The sequence below is a fragment of the Mastigoproctus giganteus genome, chromosome 4 (assembly GCF_048544385.1).
Source record: "Mastigoproctus giganteus isolate SK-2022 chromosome 4, ASM4854438v1, whole genome shotgun sequence".
Lineage (NCBI taxonomy): Eukaryota > Metazoa > Arthropoda > Arachnida > Uropygi > Thelyphonidae > Mastigoproctus > Mastigoproctus giganteus.
In genome coordinates this window covers 10186192-10212579 of record NC_143578.1, presented here as the reverse complement: position 1 = coordinate 10212579, position 26388 = coordinate 10186192, and the positions used below count along the sequence as shown (strand labels likewise).

General features: G+C 40.5%; 1 protein-coding gene across 1 annotated transcript in view; it reads right to left on the bottom strand.

The window, feature by feature from the left end:
• LOC150086384 (3-hydroxyacyl-CoA dehydrogenase type-2-like) overlaps nucleotides 1-26388 on the bottom strand; it is a 57810-nt gene that overhangs the window by 801 nt on the left and 30621 nt on the right. Inside the window, exon 4 of the mRNA XM_090371343.1 lies at nucleotides 6228-6465. Coding sequence (XP_090227469.1) covers nucleotides 6228-6465 — 238 coding nt within the window. The remainder of the gene's footprint in view (nucleotides 1-6227; nucleotides 6466-26388) is intronic.

Sequence of the window (26388 nt, the reverse complement as noted above, 5' to 3'; positions counted from 1 at the left end):
TTACACACAGTACCATCTGTACATAATAGATGAAGAATTTCGTTGTGGTGAATAGTATGTACAGGAGATATATGGAGGGAAAAACAGAAAGGGAGGGATTACGCTACTTATCAAAAGTGCCATGAAGGAGGCCAAATCATTTCCACAATCTTATCAAGTCCAGCAGAAGTTAACAGTAGCAGCAGGGAGAGGTGAAAGTGATTCTTGCCCTGCTTCTATTAGAATGAACAGCAGCCTGGAGAGCAAGGTGCTGGGGATTTCAAGGACTGCTGGAAGTCATCATGGAGCAAGTAAATACATGGGCTGTGTTAGGGCAACTAAGAGTAAGAACAGGTGTATGTATACCTGCATGTACATCAAGGCTAGGAGTAAAGTAAATTAATTTGATGAATTTGGGGTGCTGGTGAAGACATCAAAGGCAGATACTGTTGGGATATCAGAGACATGGTATCACATAGACATAAGGAATGAAGAATTGGAATTTGGGGAGTACAATGTGTACAGAAAGGATAGACAGAATAGAAAGGGAGGAGGGATTATGCTGTTAGTTAAGAAACACATCAAATCTAAAGAAGTGCATCCAGTTGACATGGGAGGACAGTGCAATGTTGAGTCAATTTGGTGTTGAGTCAATTTGGTGTGACATAAGCACTGGGAAAATGAGAGTAGGAGTGTGTTATAGGCCTAATAACTCTGATGAGTACAATGAACAACTGTACAGAGAAAGAGAGTGGGCCAGTAAATTGGATTATCTTATAATGGGAGATTTTAAGGTCCCAAATACTGATTGGATATTTTGGAATGGTCACTTGCACACTAATAAGATTTTTGTGGATTTATTAGTTTGTTTGTTTGTTATTTGGTTTTAGGAGCATTGGCAACTAAGGCCATATTGCTCTGGGGATGTGCGGTGGTCATTCCCTGACCTTTCCACACCCTCCGTATTTGGTGGGCACAGGCTCAAACCCTGGTCTCATCAAGAAGCGTGTGTAATACACTGCTGCTCCAGCCCACCTGGCTACGGAGACACCTGTGGATTTATTAGATGATTCTTTTCTACAGCAGAATGTTTGAGGCAACCAGAGAGAGTAATACTCTAGAACTGATTGTCAGCAGTGATTACTCATGCATTAAGAATCTGCATATAAAGGAACCACTATGTAGCAGTGATCAGTGTGCTGATGTGGGATTTACTCAAAGATGTAAATACCATAGAAGAAAGGGTTTTTGCTTTCGTAAATGTTATGACGGTAGTCTCAAGACAGTTTTTAAATTCTTTACAGTGGGACCAACTGTTGATGTTACCAACAGCAAATTCTAAATGGGAAGCCTTCAGAGACTTAATCTAGACTTATCATTAAAACTAAGAAATACTGTTCAAGATTTAGATGATGGATGTCAGAAGAACTAACGAGACTCATAACAGCGAATAAAAATGCTTTGTTTGATATTTGGTTTTTAGGAGCATTAGTAACTAAGGCCATATTGCTTCGGGGATATGCGGTGGCCATTCCCTGACCTCTCCATGACCAAGAGTAGCTCATGGTACTCTTGTCAATGATATACAGGAACTTTGCAAACAGGAATAAGGAGGTGATTATTCCCTTGTATAAGGCAATGGTCAGGCCACACCTTGAGTACTGCATACATGCCTGGAGGCCTCATTTCAGGAAAGATGTAGAGCTGCTAGAATGAGTAAGGAGAAGGGCAACGAGATTATTGCATGAGGCAAAGGGTTGCCGTTATCAAGAAGGGCTTAAGTTCTGCAAATTGCAGCGACTGGAGACTAAACACCTACAAGGTGATCTGACTGAGGTGTATGAAGAGGAAGAATCAGGAATCTGAGTAGACTTAAATTCAAATTGAGGAAAGACAATTGTAGAATAGACGTGCAGAAATTTCCCTTCAGCCAGCAGGCAGTTGATGGTTGGAACAGACTCCCATCTGTCATTGTGGTTGTTGACAGTTTAAATAAATTCAAGGCAGAACTAGATAAACTTTTGAGTGAATGGAGGGATGAAATCGGGAGGGGTTTTTTTTTGGCTGATGTATAAGGTTGCTTTCTTGCATCGAATGCCTATACTAAAGCTAGTGAAGTTAAGTCTGAAGGTATGTCTGCCAGGGGCAAAGGCTGATGACCTTGTAGAGCAGATATCATCTTTTAAGGGCACAAAAGGTGATATAGTTGTACACGTTGGCACGAATGATATCAAGAGTAGGAGACCGGCAGAATTGCTTAACAAGTACAGGTCACTGTTGAAAAAAAGCCGTGAAATAGGGTTGAATTTGAAAGTGTCTGCAATTCTGCGCAGACACGATAGGAGGGAGTATGTTATGTCATCTGATTCATGGGTGATGATGAGGTCTAGAATATTCTTTTCTCTTGTACTTTCCCTGACATGTTGATACAAATAACAGTCATCTAGTTGATTTAAAAATTGTTCCCCACGTCAGGTTTCCTTCCCATTTACTCCAATCTATTAGAGGCAAATTGAAATAATCCATAATAAGACATTGACGCTTACTTGCCCATTCCATTTGCATGTAGAGGCTTTCGTTGTAATCTTCACAATCACCCAGTCTGTAGACCACTCCTACTCGCATTACACCTTTGTTTCCAACTATCTCACACCATACAGATTCTATACTAGCACGTGAAACGTCTGAATCCGGGAACGCTATCGTCGCACTCAGGCTGCTTCTGATAAGAAGCATTACCCCACTACCCCTTCTATCTATCCTATCCTTCCTAAATACATCATACAAGCTGTACTGAAACTCATCATCCCCTATTTCCGGGTGGCACCACGTTTCCATGAGTCCTATTATGTTCGTGTTACTTGTTTTAACCAGCAGTTCGAATTTGCTCATTTTATTGACGACACTTCTAAACACTGTGGCCTAGCTCGTGGCATTTCCTCAGCATGGTCCTGTATTTTTCCAACAAATCGTCAGATCGTGTACGTTTAATGTCATTAGTCCCCACATGAATAATAATATTCTCTTTGCCCCCCCCCTTAAATCTGACAATCTGTTGGTGACACCATTAATAGTTGCTCCTGGCAGACATACCCTGGTTCTACTCCACCTATCCTTATTACAAAAAATATTCCCCGTTTGCCTGACAATAGAGTCTCCTAATAAAACAAAGTCCTTTTGAACCAGAGTATTTTGCACTTGGTTTTTCTGTTTTGAGGTCCGAATCGGGAGTGCATCACTTGGTAGATTGCTGAAGCCTTGAGTCCCTGACAAGCTCCAGGATGCATTATTCTCAAGGGCAAGCACCCGTTTTTTCAGTGACTCAAATTGTTCCATTGGTGCACCAAATAAGAAAGGGACAAATCAGAAATTATAGACCAATTAGCTTGTTGTCCCACATGTGCCAGTTGTTCAAAAGGGTCATCACTGACAGATTAGAAAGAATACTTGATGAGAATTAACTGAAAGAGGAAACTGGCTTGAGGACAGGATTCTCAACTATGGATACCTTCACATAATAAGACAGCTAATGGAGAAAGCAAATGAATAAAAAACACCATTATGCCTTGAATTTTGTGGATTATGAAAACGCATTTGACTCCATACTGCATAAGGCAATGTTTTGGGCATAGAAACCTTATACGTTACGATTTTTATGATATACATTACATTATAAATGGTTGAAAAGACAGTATCAAATTTAAAATTGAGAAAAGAATTTGATAAGGAGACAATATCTCCGAAGTTGTTTACTGCTGCCCTTCAGGAAGCTTTCAGAAGGTTGGACTGATCGCAGAAAGCAGTCAATGGGAATGGAGAGTACCTAAATCATTTACGATTTCCACATTATTTACGAATTAGAGGAAAACCTTAATCAGTTATGCAGAGTAGTAAGGATTTCGGACTAAAGATGAATATGGTTAAAACAAAAGTAATGATGGACAAGACATTAGCTGTAATAATGATAAATGGCTAGAAGATGAATGTGGTTAAAACAAAGGTAATGATGAACATGAATGCCACAGGAAGGAATATAATCATCGAAGGAGCAGAAATTGAAAAGGTGGATTCACATACAAGGCATTTGCTATAATAATGATAAATGGCTAGAAGTCAAGAGAAGAATAAATTTTGAATGGATAGCATTCAGAATTGAATGCTATCCGTTCAATATTGCTACTCAGTCACATACTGAGTAGCAATATCCCAGTTTGTCTGAAATGTAAAATAATGAATCAGTGTATACTCCCAGTCATGACATGGGAGTGAAACTTGAGCACTCAGCAGAAGAATGGAAGAGAAGCTGAAAACTGCACAGCAAAGAATGGGACAAATTATAGGAATCAGACTGTTGGATAAGAAGAGAAACACATGAATTAGGCAACAAATGCAAATAAAGGACATCCTTATCAAAACTAAAGAACTGAAATGACTTTGGCAGGACACACAGCTCAAAAACATGATTGCAGATGGACTAAGAAAATAGCAGAATGGTACCCAAGATAGAGTAAAAGAAAACCTGGAAGACAACAGTGGAAATGAAAAGATGAAATTCAAGAGTTTGTGGGTAGTAAATGGATGGCCATTGCACAAAACAGAAGGAACTGGAAAGCTGTTTTAGAGGCATTCGTACTGCAGTGGATTGAAAATGGCTGATGATGAAACATGGCTCACTGATTGAAGGTGCTATAACTTGCCTCTAAAGACTAGAAATCATGGTCTGGCAATGAATTATTAATTCACACAACCATTCCTTTTAGAGGGAATGGTTGTGTGGAATTGAAATTGAAAGGGAAGGGTTTTTGCTTTCGTAAAGGCGACTATGGTGGTCTGAGACAGTATTTAAATTCTATATAATGGGACCAACTTAAGATGTTACCAACAGAAAATTCAAAATGGGAAGCATTCAAAGAATTAATCTTGGAAGCTACTAGGCTTTACATATCAACTAAGAAATATTGTTCAAGGTTTAGGCCTCAATGGATGTCAGATGAACTAATGAGACATATGGCAAAGAAGAAAAATGCATGGAATACATATAAATTAATAGGTGACATGGAAGCTTATGATAGATATAAGCTGGTCTGTAACCAAGTCACAAAGGAGATTAGGCAGGCAAAGGCAGATTATGAGAAATTCTTTGCAAAGGATGTAAAAAAAAAACAAAGAGTTCTTTACCTATGTAAACTCTAGAAGGAAAGGGATGAATCAGATTGGTCCACTGGATATCGATGGTTCAACTGTTGATGATCCTGCTCAGGTTATTTATTGTTTGTTATTTGGTTTTTAGGAGCATTAGCAACTAAGGCCATATTGCTCGAGGATATGCGGTGGTCATTCCCTGACCTTTCCGCATCCTCCGTATTTGGTGGTGACGGGCTCGAACACCGGTCTAATCAAGAAGAGTGTGTTATGCACTGCTGCTGCTCCTCCTTCCCACCTGGTTACGGAGGCGACTCCTGCTCAGGTGGCTAACAAACTAAATTAGTATTTTGCATCTACATTCACACATGAGAAGTTATTTAGGGAGGGGAATGCCAGAGGTGAATTGAATTCTGGCAGTAAGCTAAATGATTTTGTAATAACTGAGAGAAAAGTGGAGGAGAAATTGTTGAAGATAAACATAAAAAAAGGCACCCGGGGTGGATGGGATCTATCCAGTTATATTAAAGGAGGCAGCAAAGGAAGTAAGCAAACCCTTACACATAATTATGAGAGCTTCTTTGGACTCAGAGGAGGTACCCGTGGATTGGAGATGTGCACATGTGACCCCAATTCACAAAGGAGAATCAAAGGGCGACACAAGTAATTATAGACCCGTTAGTTTAACTTCTGTTCCAGGAAAATTAATGGAGGCACTGGTAAAAGAAGCACTGCAGGATCATCTAGACAACACTTCAGTTATAGCTCAGACAAATCATGGTTTTGTTAAGTGATTGTACCCACTGCGCTAGATGTAAAGGTGGTGGGGGGGAGAAATCCTTTCAAAATAGGTTACGCTAATCCCAGATTAAATTCAGATGGCACAGAACCACGCAATTTATGACCAAACACTTAAAGTTGTTCTTAAGTAGTAAAACACAAAGTTTTGCAATTCCTTATTTTGAATTAAAATAAGGTTCAGTTATAATGTTATATTCAATATTATATATAAAAAAATTCCAAACCTCAAACAAGTTGAGCATTATTACAAGGAAGATATTAGACTAGTTAGGGGGGAACAAAGTTAAGATAAAAATAATTTTTACCTGGTGCAATTGTGCAACACCGGATTCCTTCAGATGCCAAGTCTCTAGAAATGGGTAAGGTCATTCCAATAATTGCTCCTGAACAAGCTGCATATGCAGCTTGACCTTGATCACCATCATATCCATAAACACTAGATGTGTTTATAATAATTCCTCTCTGTCCATCAACATCAGGTTCATTTTTCCTCATTAGCCCAACTGCTAAGCGGATAACATTGAACGTGCCAATAGTATTTACCTAAGGATAATTGCCCACATTTTTGTATGAATCACCTGGTATTTATAAACACTGAATTATATTTTGATAAGATTTGTTAAATATAGTTTAACAAAATGAATGTTCCAAAAAAAAGCCAAATAACTTTACTGGTAATTGAAATAATGAACTGATTTTCACAAGACTACAAGCATTAGATGTGTAAGTTTCAGTTTGATGTGCATAACTGACCATCACTTTTTTCTATTTCAGAATAATCCCCCTATTTCTGAAATAACAAGTTTCAAAGAGAAATCAAGAATTGTAATACAGTATATGTATACAAATGCGGTTTGATAATTAAAGCCCAAAAATGTTTTCAATGTGAATTGAACAAACCACATCTGAATTATACACACAGTATGGTGGATGGAACAGTTTCATGATACAGGAAGACAAAATATACTAAAAGCCAAGAAAGATATAGTTGATATAGGTGATATAGGCCAAAAGGTGATATAGTTGTACACGTTGGCACTAATGATATTAAGAGTAGGAGACCGGCAGAATTACTTAACAAGTACAGGTCACTGTTGAACAAAAGCCGAGAATTAGGGTTGAATTTGAAAGTGTCTGCAATTCTGCCCAGACACGATAGGAGGGAATATATGATGAGAGCCTTGTCGATCAATTCGGCCCTGGAAAGATTGTGCAAGGCTCAAGAGGTAGAATTTTTTTCTGCCTGGACTGTACTTGTTAACAGGAGAGACTGCTTCTACAGGGATGGGATACACTTAAATAGAAAGGGCGCAAGAATATTTGCTGATGCTATTGAGGCAGTGTTAGGTGGGTCGGAAAACTGCTAGCTTGGGGGGAGACAAAGACCAATAGATTGACAGTAGCCACTGGCAGAGGTAAAAGAGATTCTTGCACTGCTTCTATTAGAATGAGCAGAAGCCTGAAAAACAATATGCCTGACATTTCAGAGACTGCTGGGAGCCACTGCGGTACAAGTAAACACATGGGTTGTGTTAGGGTAGCTAAGAATAGAAACAGGTGCAGGTATACTTGCGTGTACACCAATGCTAGGAGTTTAGTAAATAAATTTGATGAATTTGAGGTATTGCTCAAAACATCAAAGGCAGATATTGTTGGGATATCAGAGACGTGGTGTCACACAGATATAAGGGATGCAGAACTGGAATTTGGGGAGTACAACATCTACAGAAAGGATAGACAGGATAGGAAGGGGGAGGGGTTATGCTATTAGTTAAGAAACACATAAAAACCAGGGAAGTGAAACCAGTCGACAGCGCTGGACAGTGCAGTGTTGAGTCAGTTTGGTGTGACATAAGCATTGGAAGATCAAAATTGAGAGTAGGAGTGTGCTATAGGCCTAATGACTCTGATGAGTATAATATGAAACTGTACAGGGAAATAGAGTGGGCCAGTAAATCAGAGAGTCTTATAATGGGAGATTTTAATTTCCCAGATACTGACTGGAATTTGGGGGCTAGTCACTCACACACTAGCAGGGCTTTTGTGGATTTATTGGATGATTATTTTTTTCTACATCAGAATGTTCGGGAGGCAACTAGAGGGAGTAATACTCTTGATTTCATTATCAGCAGTGATTCTTCATGCATTAAGAATCTGCAGATAAATGAACCACTAGGTGGCAGTGATCACAGTGTGCTGAAGTGGGATTTACTCAAAGAGGTAACTACCATTAGGGGTAAAGGGAAGGGTTATTGCTTCCGTAAAGGCGACTACGATGGACTGAGACAGTATTTAAATTCTATACAGTGGGACCAACTGATGATGTTACCAACAGCAAATTCAAAATGGGAAGCATTCAAAGAACTTATCTTGGAAGCTACTAGGCTTTACATACCAACTAAGAAATATTGTTCAAGGTTTAGGCCAAAATGGATGTCAGATGAACTAATGAGGCATATGGCAGAGAAGAAAAATGCATGGGATACTTACAAATTAACACGACACAGAAGCCTATGATAGATACAAGTTGATATGCAACCAAGTTACAAAGGAGGTTAGGCAGGCGAAGGCAGATTACGAGAAATCCTTGGCAAGGGATGCAAAGAAAAACAGCAAAGAGTTCTTTACTTATGTAAACTCTAGAAGGAAGGGGATGAATCAGATTGGTCCACTTGATATTGATGGGTCAACTGTTGATGATCCTGCTCAGGTAGCTAACAAACTAAATGAATATTTTGCATCGACATTCACACATGAGGAGTTATTCAGCAAGGGGAATGCCAGAGGTGTATTCAACTCTAGCAGTAAGCTACAGAATCTTGAAATAACTGGGAGTAAAGTGGAGGAGAAACTGTTGAAGATAAACACAAGAAAGGCACCTGGTGTGGATGGGATCTATCCAGTTATATTAAAGGAGGCAGCAAAGGAAGTAAGCAAACCCTTAGACATAATTATGAGAGCTTCCTTGGACTCAGTGGAGGTACCCATACACTGGAAATGTGCAAATGTGACCCCAATTCACAAAGGAGGATCAAAGGCTGACACAAGTAAGTATAGATCTGTGAGCTTAACTTCTGTTCCAGGAAAATTAATGGAGGCACTGGTTAAAGAAGCACTGCAGGATCATTTAGACAAAACTTCAGTTATAGCTCGGACACAGCATGGCTTTGTTAAGGGGAAGTCTTGCCTGACCAATTTGATTGGATACTATGATGCAGTCACAAAAGAACTGGATGCAGGGAATAGCTTTGATATTATATACTTGGATCTTAGAAAGGCTTTTGATACTGTTGCACATGGAAGACTGCTACACAAATTGAATATTTCAATTTGTGTAGCAGTCTTCCATGTGCAATGGAAGACTGCTACACAAATTGAGGGGGAGAAGACAGAGAGTGGTAATCAATGGACACTGCTCATCGTGGACTAATGTTATTAGTGGAGTCCCTCAGGGCTCAGCGTTGGGTCCATTATTGTTTTCTGTATTTATAAATGATATTGATGATGGTATATCAAGCTTATTGTCCAAGTTTGCAGATGATACAAAGGTTGGCAGGGTTGTCAAGGACACTACTGGCACTATGCTGCTGCAACAGGATCTGGAAAGGTTGAGCAGATGGGCTGAGAGGTGGCAAATGAAGTTTAACATTGACAAATGTAAAGTATTACACATGGGAAACAGCAACCCCAGAGCAACGTATCAACTCTGTGGTACTACACTGACAGTGGTAGAGAATGAAAGTTACTTGGGGGTGGTTGTGCAGGCAGATATGAAGTTCTCTGAGCAGTGCAGACGGGCTGCAAGAGTAGCTCATGGAGTATTGTCAATGATATACAGGAATTTTTCCAGCAGGGATAAGGAGGTGATTATTCCCTTGTATAAGGCAATGGTCAGGCCACACCTAGAGTACTGTATACAGGTCTGGAGGCCTCATTTCAAGAAGGATGTAGAGCTGCTGGAACGAGTACAGAGAAGGGCAACAAGATTAGTGAATGGAACAAAGGGGTGCTCTTACGAAGAAAGGCTTAAGTTTTGCAAATTACAGTGTCTGGAGACTAGGCACCAGCGAGGTGATCTGATAGAGGTGTATAAAGCCTTGAATGGTTTGAGCATGCTCAATGCTGATGGGATTCTTCCTCTAGCTCAGAATAATCACCTGAGAGGGCATAAATTCAAATTGAGGAAAGACAGATGTAGGATAAATGTGCGGAAATTTGCCTTTAGCCAGCGGGTGGTTGGTAGGTGGAACAGACTTCCATCCCCTGTAGTGGAGGTTGATAGCCTAAATAAGTTTAAGGCTCAGCTGGACAGGTATTTTGAACGAACAGAGGGGTGAAGTGGGTTTTTTTTTTTTTTTTTTTGGCTGATGCTGCATAAGCTTGCTTTCTTGCATCAAATGCCTCTACTAATGCTAATGCTAATGCTAAAAAAGACAAATAAAAGGATGAATACTATTAGGGAGGCATATAATAGCAGCTCATTGTATAATTCATACATATCTGAGGTTTAAATGTTACAAAATGAACACATTTCATCAATTTTAAGAAGAGGATTATGAAATGAAAGTAATTGCTTGTTGAGAATTAATTGAAAGGATGAGATTGGATTACAACTTTTTACCAAAAAATAATTTTTAGTGATGAGGCTACATTTCCCCTACTAGCCACGGTGGGCAGGAGCCGCAGTGTGTAGTGCACACTTCTTGATTAGACCGGGGTTCAAGCCCGTGACCATCAAATACAGAGGTTGCGGAAAAGTCAGGGAATGACCACTGCATATCCCTGGAGCAATGTGGCCTTAGATGCTAATGCTCCTTAAAACCAAATAACAACAATTTATCAATGATATTGATGAAGGTATATCAGGCTTAATGTCGAAGTTTGCAGATGATACAAAGGTTGGCAGGGCTGTTAATGACAGTAATGGCAGTGTGCTACTGCAACAGGATCTAGATAATTTGGGCAGATGGGCTAAGAAGTGGCAACTGAAGTTTAACCTTGACAAATGCAAAGTACTGCATATGGGTAGAAGTAACCCCAGACAAACGTACCAGAAACGTGTCGTTGTGGAAGTTGATAGGTTGAATAAATTTAAGGAGGAATTGGACAGGCATTTGGAGGGAATGGTGTAATTTTTTTTTTTTTTTTTTTTTGGCTGATGCTGCATAAGCTCATACACTTGCTTTCTTGCATCAAATGCCACTGCTGCTACTACTACTACTACAATCACCCCTACTGGCAAAGTTAATCAGCATAATCACAAAATATGGAGACAAGAAAATCTCTTTAATCACTGAATCACCTTCATATGTACATATCTCACAATTCTTGCTTTCTCTTTAGAACTAGTTTATTTCAGAAACGGAGTTATTCTGAGAGAAAAAAGTTAGTCATTTATTCACTTCAAACAAAAACTTATACATATAACTCTCGTATTCTTGTCAAACCATTTTCAACTACCAGTAAAGTTATTTGACTTTCTTTTTGGTATATTCATTTTAGTAATCCTGATATTTTGGCCAGATAACATCACATGCACAACATTACAATATCATTAAACATCACATGCACAACATTACAATATCATTAAGTTTAAAATTCATAAAAAAGCTTTCTTGAATAATTATGTGCATTTAGTTAATAAAATTCAAAAATGATATACCAAAAATTCATACATACAATTGATGCTATAGTAAATAAGAAAACCTCAGTAATTTAGACTAACAAGAGAAAGGGGGTAGTAAAAATAGGAAAAAAAAAAAATAAATAAAAAAAAAAAAAATATATATATATATATATATATATATATATATATACACACCAATATCGTGTATATATATATATATATATATATATACATACATACACAATGACCATTGTGTGTGTGTGTGTATATATATATATATATACACAATGAGCCAAAACACTATGACCAGCGAGTCATTATGCAAATCGAAGCAACTGCAGGTGAACTATGTGTGTGCGCAGGTTGGGACATGGTATAAAAAACACCTGATACTGAGCTCCGTTAATCAGTGTTACTCTTGTTCTTCAGATGGGAAAGGTAGCGGGACTTAAACGAGTTTGACAAAGGCCAAATTGTAATGCCCAGACAACTGGGTCAGAGCATATCCGAAACGGCACAGCTGGTTAGGGTGCTCACGCTCAGCCATGGTTAGTACCTACTGAAAGTTGTCCGAGGAGCGGAAACCCATGAACTGCTGGCGAGGTGTTGGACGACAAAGGTTCAACAATGCTCGAGGTGAGCAAAGGCTCTCCTGGATGGTACGTGGCAACAGAAGGGCAACTGTGCCGGGACTTGCCAGTAATTGAAAGTAATGTGTCACAACACACAGTACATCGAACCCCTGCTGAAAATGGGGCTAGGTAGCAGCTCCAAGTGCCCATGCTAACCACGGTTCACCGGCAACAGCACCTACAATGGGCATGCGAGCATCAAAACTGGACCTTGATGATTGAAAGAAGGTCGCCTGGTTCGATGAATCACCATGTGGATGGCTGGGTGCGTGTGTGTTGTTTACCTGGGGAAGTGATGGTGCCTGGATGCACCATGGAACGAAAACAAGCCAGTATCGTGCTTTGGGCGACGTTCTGCTGAGATACCCTGGGTCCAGTCATCCATGTGCCAGGCACTCTGATGTCTACAACCTACCTAAACATCATTGCTGACCAAGTACACCCTTTCATGGCAACGGTCTTCCCTCTGGCAGTGCCGTCTCTCAGCAGGATGATGCGGCATGCCACACCACCTGAATTGTTCAAGACCAGTTCACAGATCATGAGGAAGATTTCCAGTTATTGCTCTGGACTCCAAATTCCCCAGATATCAATCCCATCGAGCATCTGTGGTTTATGTTGGAACAGCAACTCCGATCTGCAGCATCTCAACCACGGACTTTACAGGAGTTAAAGGATCTGCTGGTTACATGGTGGTAGCAGATACCACAAGACATATTTAGAAATCTTGTAGCATCCATGCCTCACCGGGTACAAGCTGTTTTGGCTGCACGTGGAGGACCAACATCATATTAGGTAGGTGGTCATAATGTTTTGGCTCATCGGTGTATATATATATTGCCAACCAAACACAAACCTAGCTAGGGTCAATATCTCAGTACAGAAAAGCTAGATGGGTTAACATCAAATAAAAACCTAATAGTATATAAAATAGGCAAATGAGACTTTAAAAAACGAATAGAACAAAAAAAAAAAAAAAAAATGAACTGGTCTGGTAAAGTTAGAAGTTTGAATGTTATGTGGGCTGAAAAACCCAGAATAACTAGTGGGCAAAAGTCAACTCCCTCTACCTGAGATTGGCTAACTACAGCCTACATTGAAGAGCCCTTCAGAAATTCCTCCAGCCATCAATGGTACTCAAATGCAGATATCTCCAAATAAGTGACAAGTGGTGAAACCACTCTACTGTCAAGGAGGACATCTGTTTATTCTGAAAAGTTTAGACTTGAGAGACACAATGGATAGTCTTGGGTGGAATCTGCCAATGAAGGAGGTCCTAAATGTTGAGGAAGTCACACTGGCCAGTAATCAGGGATACAAAACACTGGTTAGTTTTGTATTGCCATTAACAGTAATAGACATGATTTCAATTTGCTGGTACAGCTGATGTTGAGATGACAAAGTAGAAAGTCCAAGCCTGGCATTTAATCACCTGATGAAAAAATATTCAATTGACATAAGGCTAAAGGGTGGATTTTGATATTAAGAACCAGATCAGTGATATGCAGAGGAAGTGAGTTAGAATATAAATGGCAAAGTATATCTGTATGGTGTTCAGATTATAAATGAGAGTGAGCTTGTACTTCTTAAATAAAAGACTGTTAGAAAGGCAGAGAAAAGCAGTGTGCAATGGACTGACTGAGAAGAGACGTTCAAAATCCAGGTCTATGCCAAAAAATATAAACTGGTTTATAGGAGAAATTATTTTCGATTGGATTCTAACTTGTAGGAAACAGAAGATAGTAGGAGCAAACAGTAAGTACTGTCTTTGAGGAGTTTACATCCAAATAAAAAATTTTAATATAACCCAGGGAGTCTTCAATAAATTGCTGATACATACAAGGTAGTTTAAGAAGGCTGACATTACATAAGGGATGGTAAAGCCATAAAAATGTCATTAATATGAACTGAAATTGGAATGACTTGAAAGAAAAGGAAATAATATGACTGAGAAGGCTCCTCCTTGTTGCAGACCTAAGCTCGTGTTCTGAATATAGATTGTGCATTTGTTAGAAAAGAAGAGAATGCAGTAGGGATCCTGTGTACAGGAACAGTTCAATAGCAGAGATATTGGAGGACCAAAAGCAACTGAATTGAAAACAGTGGTAATATCAAGGAAGCAGTAGTGAGAATTCTCTTTTTAATATTGTGTTACATAAATCATGGAAGTGAGTTGAAGAAATGTTTCAGTTTGAATGTGCTAAGATGTAATGGTGCATTGATGGTTGGCCTAGAAGCAAACCTTTTCCTCGAAAGTGGCTTCAAGAGGGTTTTGTCTAAAAGGGCTAGTAAAGGTAGTAGTAGTAATCATGGCATGTGATGCAGGACATGCCATGATTACTACTACTACTTACTACATACCATTCACTATACGATATGCAGTATCGTATAGTGAACGGTATAGAGGTTCTGTTGTATAGAGGCCCTATTATATTATTTTTTGATATCAATTAGCATTAGTAGAGGCATATGATACAAGAAAGCAAGCTTATCGATGTTCATCTTCATTTGCTGCATTCTTATATCCCCTTAATTAATATACACTGTGTTGCCACTTTATTAGGTATACCTACCTAGTAGCATATTGAGCCACATTTAGCCTTCAAAACAGCCTGAATTTGTCTAGGCATGGATTGAACAATATGCTGAAAACGTGCAGGAATGGAGTACCATGAAGACATGAGTGTGTCACACAGTTCCTTGAGATTTGACGGAGGTGTAGGCCTGCAGTGAACAGCCCTTTCCAGCTCATCCCAAAGATGTTCAATAAATAGGATTGAGATTCAAGTTATTGTTGTTATTTGGTTTTTTTTAGGAGCATTAGCAACTAAGGCCATATTGCTCCGGGGATATGCAGTGGTCATTCCCTGATCTGCATCCTCCGCATTTGGTAGTCATGGACTCGAACCTCGGTCTAATCAAGAAGCATGTGCTATGCACTGCTGCTCCTGCCCACCTGGCCACGAAGGCACCTTGAGATCCAGGGGACTGAGCGGGCCACTGCAGCAAAGAAAAGTCATTGTCATGTTCTTGGAACCATTCCGTAGTGATTCAGGCTTTGTGCATCAGTGCATTATCCTGCTGGAAGAAACCATGTGACTGAGGATAAACTTTTTGTTGTTTGTTTTTGTTATTTGGTTTTTAGGAGCATTAGCAACTAAGGCCATACTGCTCCGGGATATGCGGTGGTCATTCCCTGACGTTTCCGCATCCTCCGTATTTGGTGGTGACAGGCTCGAACCCCGGTCTACTCAAGAAGTGTGTGCTATGCACTGCTGCTCCTTCCCACCTGGCTACAGAGGCGCCAAGAGGATAAACTGTCAATATGAACGAATGCACTTGGTCAGCAATGATGTGGCATTCAGACATGAATCTATGGGTATCAATGGACCCAACGTGTGCCAACAAAACATTCCCCACACCATAACACTGCCCCCACTACCTTGCACAACAGTCGTCAGACATGATGGGTCTATGGATTCATGTTGTTTTTGCCAAATCCTGAGCCTTCCATCAACATGATGCACCAGGAACTTTCACTCGTCAGACCAAGCAACTGTTTTCCAATCCTCGATAGTCCAGTGCTGGTGTTGCTGTGCCCACAGGAGGCGTGCTCTCTTGTTCTTTATTGATAACAAAGGTATGCAATGTGGCCGTCAGCTGTTGTAGCCTATTCACGACAAAGTGTCGTGAATAGGCTACAAGTGTGACTAGTGTTCCGTTGTGATATTTTGTTCTAAACACCAAGGTTGTATTCTGACGTGATGTGCGACATTGTGGCCCGTCTGTTTGCTTGCACAATTCTAGCCATCCTTCTCTGACCTCTTTCATCAACAAGTGATTTTCTTCCACAGGAGTGCTGTTGAGAGGATGTTTTCTATTTGTTGCACCATTCTCGATACACCCTTGAAACTGTGGTGCGTGTAAAGTTCAGGAGAACTGCTGTTTCGGAGATTCTTTGTCCAGCAAGTCTTGCACCTACTACCATGCTACATTCGAAGTCCATTAGATCACTCATTTTCCCCATTCTTGCTGCAGTTTGTACACTTAACTGATACTAGAAAGGTTGTTCTGCTGCATTTATATCCACAACTGTGGTCATGTGACTTGCAACGTTGTGGGACAGACTATTTGTGTGCACGGCAGGGGTGTACCTAATAAAGTGGCAGCACAGTGTGTTTTTTTAGTATTAATAGTAGCAAACTCATACATCAGCCAAAAAAAAAAAAAAAAACCTGCCAACACTTCTCTCACCAGTCCATTCCCTCTAACACTTTGTCTAGTTCTTCCTTGAAATTTTTCAAGGAATACCTAATGGGAATTTGGTCCAATAATCAACCACCCACTGGCTGAAAGCAAATTTCCACACATTACCCTGCAATCACCCTTCCTCAGTTTGAATTTATGCTCCTCTCCCTACCTTCACGTGTGTATTCTGAGGAAGAGGAAGAATTCCAACAGCATTGCGCTTACTCAATCCATTTGAAGCCTTAAACACCTCAATCATATCTCCTTGCAGGTGTCTACTAGTCTCTAGATGCTGCAATTTACAGAACTGAAGCCTTCCTTAGTAAGAGCACCCTTTTGCTCCCTTCACCAGCCTCATTGCTCTCTCTCTCTCTCTCTCTCTCTCTCTCTCTCTCTCTCTCTCTCTCTCTCTCTCTCTAATGAAACCCCCAAATGCAAAAGGTATTAGAACCTATAGTACTTAGTACCACGCATGAGTTGAGGTTGAGAAGATACCTGATGATATTAGACTTAAATTTTTGTAGATTGTAATTTTCAGGAAATATGTGTAAAGGGAGATTGTTCCAGACAAAGAGAGTTGGAGCAATAAATAGCATTTAGCATTAGCATTAGTAGAGGCATTTGATGCAAGAAAGCAAGCTTATGCAGCATCAGCCAAAAAAAAAAAAGAAAGTAACATAAATAAAAATAACCACTTCCACTTCACCCCTCTGCGGATATCATCTTTTAAGGGCACAAAAGGTGATATAGTTGTACACGTTGGCACTAATGACATTAAGAGTAGGAGACCGGCGGAATTACTTGACAAGTACAGGTCACTGATGAAAAAAAAGCCGTGAATTAGGGTTGAAATTGAAAGTGTCTGCAATTCTGCCCAGACACGATAGGAGGGAGTATATGATGAGAGCCCTGTCAATCAATTCGGCCCTGGAAAGATTGTGCAGGGCTCAAGGGGTAGAATTTTTTTCAGCCTGGTCTGTACTTGTTAACAGGAGAGACTGCTTCTACAGGGATGGGATACACTTAAATAGAAAGGGTGCAAGAATGTTTGCTGATGCTATCGAGGCAATGTTAGGTGGGTCGGAAAACTGCTAGATTGGGGGGATACAAGGACTAATAGATTAACAGTAGCCACTGGCAGAGGTGAAAGTGATTCTTGCACTGCTTCTATTGGAATGAGCCGCAGCCTGGAAAATAAGATGCAGGATATTTCAGAGACTGCTGGGAATCATTGGGGTACAAGTAAACACATGGGTTGTGTTAGGGTAGCTAAGAAAAAGAACAGGTGCATGTATACTTGTGTGTACACCAATGCTAGGAGTTTAGTAAATAAATTTGATGAATTTGAGGTATTGCTCAAAACATCAAAGGCAGATATTGTGGGGATTTCAGAGACGTGGTGTCACACAGATATAAGAAATGCAGAACTGGAATTTGGGGAGTACAATGTCTACAGAAAGGATAGACAGGATAGGAAGGGAGGAGGGGTTATGCTATTAGTTAAAAAACACATAAAATCCAAGGAAGTGAAGCCAGTCGACACCGCTGGACAGTGCAGTGTCGAGTCAGTTTGGTGTGACATAAGCATTGGGAGATCAAAATTGAGAGTAGGAGTGTGCTATAGGCCTAATGACTCTGATGAGTATAATAAGAAACTGTTCGGAGAAATAGAGTGGGCCAGTAAATCAGAGAGTCTTATAATGGGGGATTTTAATTTCCCAGATATTGACTGGAATTTGGGGGCTGGTCACTCACACAGTAGCAAGGCTTTTGTGGATTTATTGGATGATTGTTTTCTACATCAGCATGTTCGGGAGGCAACTAGAGGGAGTAATACTCTTGATTTGATTATCAGTAGTGATTCTTCATGCATTAAGAATCTGCAGATAAATGAACCACTTGGTGGCAGTGATCACAGTGTGCTGAAGTGGGAGTTACTCAAAGAGGTAACTACCATTAGGGGTAAAGGGAAGGGGTATTGCTTTCGTAAAGGCGACTACAATGGACTGAGACAGTATTTAAACTCTATAGAGTGGGATCAACTGATGATATTGCCAACAGCAAATTCAAAATGGGAAGCATTCAAAGAACTTATCGTGGAAGCTACTAGGCTTTACATACCAACTAAGAAATATTGTTCAAGGTTTAGGCCTAAATGGTTGTCAGATGAACTAATGAGGCATATGGCAGAGAAGAAAAATGCATGGGATACATACAAATTAACACATGACACGGACACCTATGATAGATACAAGTTGATCTGTAACCAAGTTACAAAGGAGGTTAGGCAGGCGAAGGCAGATTACGAGAGATCCTTGGCAAGGGATGCGAAGAAAAACAGCAAAGAGTTCTTTACTTATGTAAACTCTAGAAGGAAGGGGATGAATCAGATTGGTCCACTTGAGATCGATGGGTCAACTGTTGATGACCCTGCTCGGGTAGCTAACAAACTAAATGAATATTTTGCATCGACATTCACACATTAGGAGTTATTCAGCGAGGGGAATGCCAGAGGTGTATTCAACTCTAGCAGTAAGCTAGAGAATCTTGTAATAACTGAGAGCAAAGTGGAGGAGAAATTGTTGAAGATAAACACAAGAAAGGCACCTGGGGTGGATGGGATCTATCCAGTTATATTAAAGGAGGCAGCAAAGGAGGTAAGCAAACCCTTAGCCATAATTATGAGAGCTTCCTTGGACTCAGGGGAGGTACCCATTGACTGGAGATGTGCAAATGTGACCCCAATTCACAAAGGGGGATCAAAGGCTGACACAAGTAATTATAGACCTGTGAGTTTAACTTCTGTTCCCGGAAAATTAATGGAGGCACTGGTGAAAGAAGCACTGCAGGATCATCTAGACAAGACTTCAGTTATAGCTAGGACACAGCATGGTTTTGTTAAGGGGAAGTCTTGCCTGACCAATTTGATTGGATACTATGATGCAGTCACAAAAGAACTGGATGCAGGGAATAACTTTGATATTATATACTTGGATCTTAGAAAGGCTTTTGATACTGTTGCACATGGAAGACTGCTGCACAAATTGGAGCAGTGTGGCATTGGAGGCAAGTTGCTGCTATGGATAAAGGGGTGGTTGAGGAGGAGAAGACAGAGAGTGGTAATCAATGGACACTGCTCATCGTGGACTAATGTTATTAGTGGAGTCCCTCAGGGTTCAGTATTGGGGCCTTTATTGTTTTCTGTATTTATAAATGATATTGATGATGGTATATCAGGCTTAATGTCCAAGTTTGCAGACGATACGAAGGTTGGCAGGGTTGTCAAGGACACTACTGACACTATGCTGCTGCAACAGGATTTGGAAAGGTTGAGCAGATGGGCTTCGAGGTGGCAAATGAAGTTTAACATTGACAAATGTAAAGTACTACATATGGGAAACAGCAACCCCAGAGCAACGTATCAACTCTGTGGTACTACACTGACAGTGGTAGAGAATGAAAGGGACCTGGGGGTGGTGGTGCAGGCAGATATGAAGTTCTCTGAGCAGTGCAGACGAGCTGCAAGAGTAGCTCATGGTGTATTGTCAATGATATATAGGAATTTTTCTAGCAGGGATAAGGAGGTGATTATTCCCTTGTATAAGGCAATGGTCAGGCCACACCTAGAGTACTGTATACAGGCCTGGAGGCCTCATTTCAGGAAGGATGTAGAGCAGCTGGAACGAGTACAGAGAAGGGCAACTAGATTGGTGAATGGGACAAAGGGGTTCTCTTACGAAGGAAGGCTTAAGTTTTGCAAATTACAGTGTCTGGAAACTAGGCACCAGCGGGGTGATCTGATAGAGGTGTACAAAGCTTTGAATGGTTTGAGCATGCTCAATGCTGATGGGATTCTTCCTCTAGCTCAGAAAAATCACCTGAGAGGGCATAAATTCAAATTGAGGAAAGACAGATGTAGGATAGATGTGCGGAAATTTGCCTTTAGCCAGCGGGTGGTTGGTGGGTGGAACAGACTTCCATCCCTTGTCGTGGAAGTTGATAGCCTAAATAAGTTTAAGGCTCAGCTGGACAGGTATTTCGAACGAACAGAGGGGTGAAGTGGAAGTGGTTATTTTTATTTATTTATGTTACTTTTTTTTTTTTTTTTTTTTTTTTTTGGCTGATGCTGCATAAGCTTGCTTTCTTGCATCAAATGCCTCTACTAATGCTAACTCTTTGCTGTTTTTCTTTGCATCCCTTGCCAAGTATTTCTCGTAATCTGCCTTCGCCTGCCTAACCTCCTTTGTAACTTGGTTGCATATCAACTTGTATCTATCATAGGCTTCTGTGTCATGTGTTAATTTGTAAGTATCCCATGCATTTTTCTTCTCTGCCATATGCCTCATTAGTTCATCTGACATCCATTTTGGCCTAAACCTTGAACAATATTTCTTAGTTGGTATGTAAAGCCTAGTAGCTTCCAAGATAAGTTCTTTGAATGCTTCCCATTTTGAATTTGCTGTTGGTAACATCATCAGTTGGTCCCACTGTATAAATACTGTCTCAGTCCATCGTAGTCGCCTTTACGGAAGCAATAACCCTTCCCTTTACCCCTAATGGTAGTTACCTCTTTGAGTAAATCCCACTTCAGCACACTGTGATCACTGCCACCTAGTGGTTCATTTATCTGCAGATTCTTAATGCATGAAGAATCACTGCTGATAATCAAATCAAGAGTATTACTCCCTCTAGTTGCCTCCCGAACATGCTGATGTAGAAAACAATCATCCAATAAATCCACAAAAGCCCTGCTAGTGTGTGAGTAACCAGCCCCCAAATTCCAGTCAATATCTGGGAAATTAAAATCTCCCATTATAAGACTCTCTGATTTACTGGCACACTCTATTTCCCTGTACAGTTCCTTATTATACTCATCAGAGTCATTAGGCCTATAGCACACTCCTACTCTCAATTTTGATCTCCCAATGTTTATGTCACACCAAACTGACTCCACACTGCACTGTCCAGCGATGTCGACTGGCTTCACTTCCTTGGTTTTTATGTGTTTCTTAACTAATAGCATAACACCTCCCCCCTTCCTATCTTGTCTATCCTTTCTGTAGACGTTGTACTCCCCAAATTGCATTTCTGCATCCCTTATATCTGTCTGACACCACGTCTCTGATATCCCAACAATATCTGCCTTTGATGTTTTGAGCAATACCTCAAATTCATCAAATTTATTTACTAAACTCCTAGCATTGGTGTACATGCAAGTATACCTGCACCTGTTTCTATTCTTAGCTACCCTAACACAACCCATGTGTTTACTTGTACTGCAATGGCTCCCAGCAGTCTCTGAAATACCATGCATCTTGTTTTTCAGGCTTCTGCTCATTCTAATAGAAGCAGTGCAAGAATCTCTTTCACCTCTGCCAGTGGCTACTGTCAATCTATTGGTCTTTGTCTCCCCCCCAAGCTAGCAGTTTTCCGACCCACCTAACACTGCCTCGATAGCATCAGCAAATATTCTTGCACCCTTTCAATTTAGTGTATCCCATCCCTGTAGAAGCAATCTCTCCTGTTAACAAGTACATTCCAGGCTGAAAAAAATTCTACCCCTTGAGCCTTGCACAATCTTTCCAGGGCCGAATTGATCGACAAGGCTCTCATCATATACTCCCTCCTATCGTGTCTGGGCAGAATTGCAGACACTTTCAAATTCAACCCTAATTCTCGGCTTTTGTTCAACAGTGACCTGTACTTGTTAAGTAATTCTGCTGGTCTCCTACTCTTAATATCGTTAGTGCCAACGTGTACAACTATATCACCTTTTGTGCCCTTAAAAGATGATATTCGCTCTACAACGTCATCAACCTTTGCCCCTGGCAGACATACCCTGGTCCTGTTCCACCTATCTTTTTTACAAAGCATGTTCCCCGTTTCCCTGACAATAGAGTCACCAACAACTACTAGTTCCTTCGGGACCAGCGCATTCTGCCTTGGGGGTTGTCTCTGTGTTACGCGATGCCCAAGTGCAAGCTCTGGCGTTGATGTGGGCTGCTGAGAGCTTGATGGGCCCCTCAATTTAGTTTCTTCGAGGGCATCCACGCTGTCCTTCAAGCTCTCATATAGGCCCACAAGAACGCCGAGTTGTTGCCTGATATCGATACACTCCTTGCATCGCGCACACACAAAGACATCCCCCTTGGCAGTATCATGTCCCGTACCCGATTGCTCTGCAAACATCAAGCAAACAGTGCATTTTATAAGGCTGTGAGTCAGAGGACAACTGCCCCCCTCAGTTCTGCTCTGAGCCACAGCGCTTCCATTAGCTTGAGCCTTTTGCTTTGCTGCTCTGGTCTGAGTCATGATTCTATTAATTTATTAATTAATTATGTTATGTTATTAATTGTGTTAAATATAATTAATTATATTACGTTTGTAATCTAAGTCGTTATATGTATTTATTTAAACGTACAATTTAACTGCAAACGAAGTTCAACTAACGCTATCTAGTATGGCATACAACTATCGTATCACAATGGCGGGAAAATTATGGCTAAGGGTTTGCTTACTTCCTTTGCTGCCTCCTTTAATATAACTGGATAGATCCCATCCACCCCAGGTGCCTTTCTTGTGTTTATCTTCAACAATTTCTCCTCCACTTTGCTCTCAGTTATTACAAGATTCTCTAGCTTACTGCTAGAGTTGAATACACCTCTGGCATTCCCCTCGCTCAATAACTCCTCACGTGTGAATGTCGATGCAAAATATTCATTTAGTTTGTTAGCTACCTGAGCAGGGTCATCAACAGTTGACCCATCGATCTCAAGTGGACCAATCTGATTCATCCCCTTCCTTCTAGAGTTTACATAAGTAAAGAACTCTTTGCTGTTTTTCTTCGCATCCCTTGCCAAGGATCTCTCGTAATTTGCCTTCGCCTGCCTAACCTCCTTTGTAACTTGGTTACAGATCAACTTGTATCTATCATAGACGTCTGTGTCACGTGTTAATTTGTATGTATCCCATGCATTTTTCTTCTCTGCCATATGCCTCATTAGTTCATCTGACATCCATTTAGGCCTAAACCTTGAACAATATTTCTTAGTTGGTATGTAAAGCCTAGTAGCTTCCAAGATAAGTTCTTTGAATGCTTCCCATTTTGAATTTGCTGTTGGCAATATCATCAGTTGATCCCACTGTATAGAATTTAAATACTGTCTCAGTCCATTGTAGTCGCCTTTACGAAAGCAATACCCCTTCCCTTTACCCCTAATAGTAGTTACCTCTTTGAGTAACTCCCACTTCAGCACACTGTGATCACTGCCACCTAGTAGTTCATTTATCTGCAGATTCTTAATGCATGAAGAATCACTACTGATAATCAAATCAAGAGTATTACTCCCTCTAGTTGCCTCCCGAACATGCTGAGGTAGAAAACAATCATCCAATAAATCCACAAAAGCCCTGCTAGTGTGTGAGTGACCAGCCCCCAAATTCCAGTCAATATCTGGGAAATTAAAATCTCCCATTATAAGACTCTCTGATTTACTGGCCCACTCTATTTCTCCGAACAGTTTCTTATTATACTCATCAGAGTCATTAGGCCTATAGCACACTCCTACTCTCAATTTTGATCTCCCAATGCTTATGTCACACCAAACTGACTCGACACTGCACTGTCCAGCGATGTCGACTGGCTTCACTTCCTTGGATTTTATGTGTTTTTTAACTAATAGCATAACCCCTCCTCCCTTCCTATCCTGTCTATCCTTTCTGTAGACATTGTACTCCCCAATAAGGAAGAAGAAAATTTCGTTCAGTGAATTTGAAGTTGGACACTAACTGAAAGTTGACTGATTGTGGCATGTGTTCAGACTGGTTTGGAAGAGAGAGGGGAAATTATAAAAACCATTCAGAAGTACAATGCCCACGGAAGTATCTACAGAAAAGTCATGCAGCAGACACAATGCCTATGAGACAGGGAGTGTAAAGATTGTTAGAGTAAAACTGATTGACCCATCAATTAACCTAACAGCCCACTTTTGAATAAAGTTTAGAAGTCTGAGAGAGGTTATGAAGGCACCACCCCAGACGTGAGAACAATATTCCATGGTAGAGCAGATTTGAGATTTGTACAGAGTGAATAGCTGTTTAAAAGAAAAGTAACTCCAAGAGCAAAAGAGAAAACCCAGTTTTTTAGTTGCAGAGGAAGCAATATTTGTGATGTACATGTGTTCGAACAGATCCACATCCTTCCCGAAATGAGGCCTCCAGACCTGTATGCAGTATACGATATGTGGCTTTACCACTGCCTTTTACAATAGGATAATTGCTTTCTTATTCCTGCTGGAAAACTTCCTGTATATTATTGACAAAACTACATGATCTGTTCTATCTAAATTGCAGAGAGAACTTCATGCATGATTGCACAATAACACCCAGGTATTTTTATTCTTCACTACCCTGAGTGCAGTCCTACATAATTGGTACATTAATCTAGGATTAATGCTACCAATATGCAGTACCTAGCATCTGTCAATATTAAACTTCAATTGCTGCTTCTGAATCCATTTACCTAATTTATCTAGATTTTGCTGAAGCGTACCCTGATTACTGTCATTAGCACATTCCCCCCGCCAACCTTCGTATCATCTGCAAAGTTAAACATAAAGCCTGAAATGTATTCATCAATATCATTAATAAATACAGTAAACAAGTAAAATAGCACTGAACCTTGGGGTACGCCACTAATAACATTAAACCAAGAAGAATAGTGCATACTGATAACAAATGTCTTCTTGCACTTAACCACCACTTTATATCCATAGCAATAACCTGCCCTTAATGCCACACATCTCCAATTTGTCTGTAATGTGCAACAGTATCAAAAGCTTTTTACCACTGTTGAACAAAAGACATTTTGACATTCTTCATCTTTGCTTACATCTAGCATTAGCAGAGGCATATGATGCAAGAAAGCAAGCTTATATAGCATCAGCCAAAAAAAAAAAAAAAATTCCCATTTCACCCATTGGACAAACTTCTGCACATCTATTCTACAACTGTCTTTCCTCAATTTGAATCTATGCCTGCTCAGATTCTTGATCTGAGCAAGCGGAAGTATCCCATCAGCATTAAGCCTGCTCAAACCATTCAAGACCTTATACACCTCAATCAGATCACCTCGTAGGTGCCTAGTTTCCAGATGTTGCAACTTGCAGAACTTAAACCTCTCTTGGTAAGAGCACCGCTTTGTTCCTCCCACCAATCTTGTTGTCCTTCTCTGTTCTCGTTCTAGCAACTCTACATCCTTCCAAAAATGAGGCCTCCAGACCCGAGCACAGTACTCAAGGGGTGGCTTTGGTTTGGTTTGGATTTTATTGGCGCATTAGCAACTAAGGCTATAATGCGCCAAGACCACAAGGGGTGGCCTGACCATTGCCTTATACAAAGGGATAATCACCTCCTTGTCTCTGCTAGCAAAGACAAGGAGTCAATCAGTCAATTTAATTTCAGTCAATCACGGCGTGATTGACTGAAATTAAATTCGCGATCGACTCGTTCGCCACCCCTGCTGTATATCAATGACAAAACTCCATGACTTGCTGTTGCAGCCCATCTGCACTGCTCACAAAACTACATATCTGACTGCTCAATTACTCCCAGGTCTTTTTCATTCTCTACCTCCCTCAGTGTAGTACACACACACAGTTGGTACATTTCTCTTGGGGTTAAACTTCATTTGGTACATTTCTTTTAATGTTAAACTTCAGTTGCCACTTCTCAGCCCATCTGACTAACTTTTCTAGATCCTGTTGAAGTAGCATACTGTCATTAATAACCCTGCCAACCTTTGTATCATCTGCAAACTTGGACATTAAGCCTGATATATACCTTCATTGATAAATACATAAAACAACAATGGGCACAGCACTAAACCCTGGGGTGGACCACTAATAACACTGTCCACATAGAGCAGTGTCCATTTATTACCATTCTCTGCCATCTCCCACT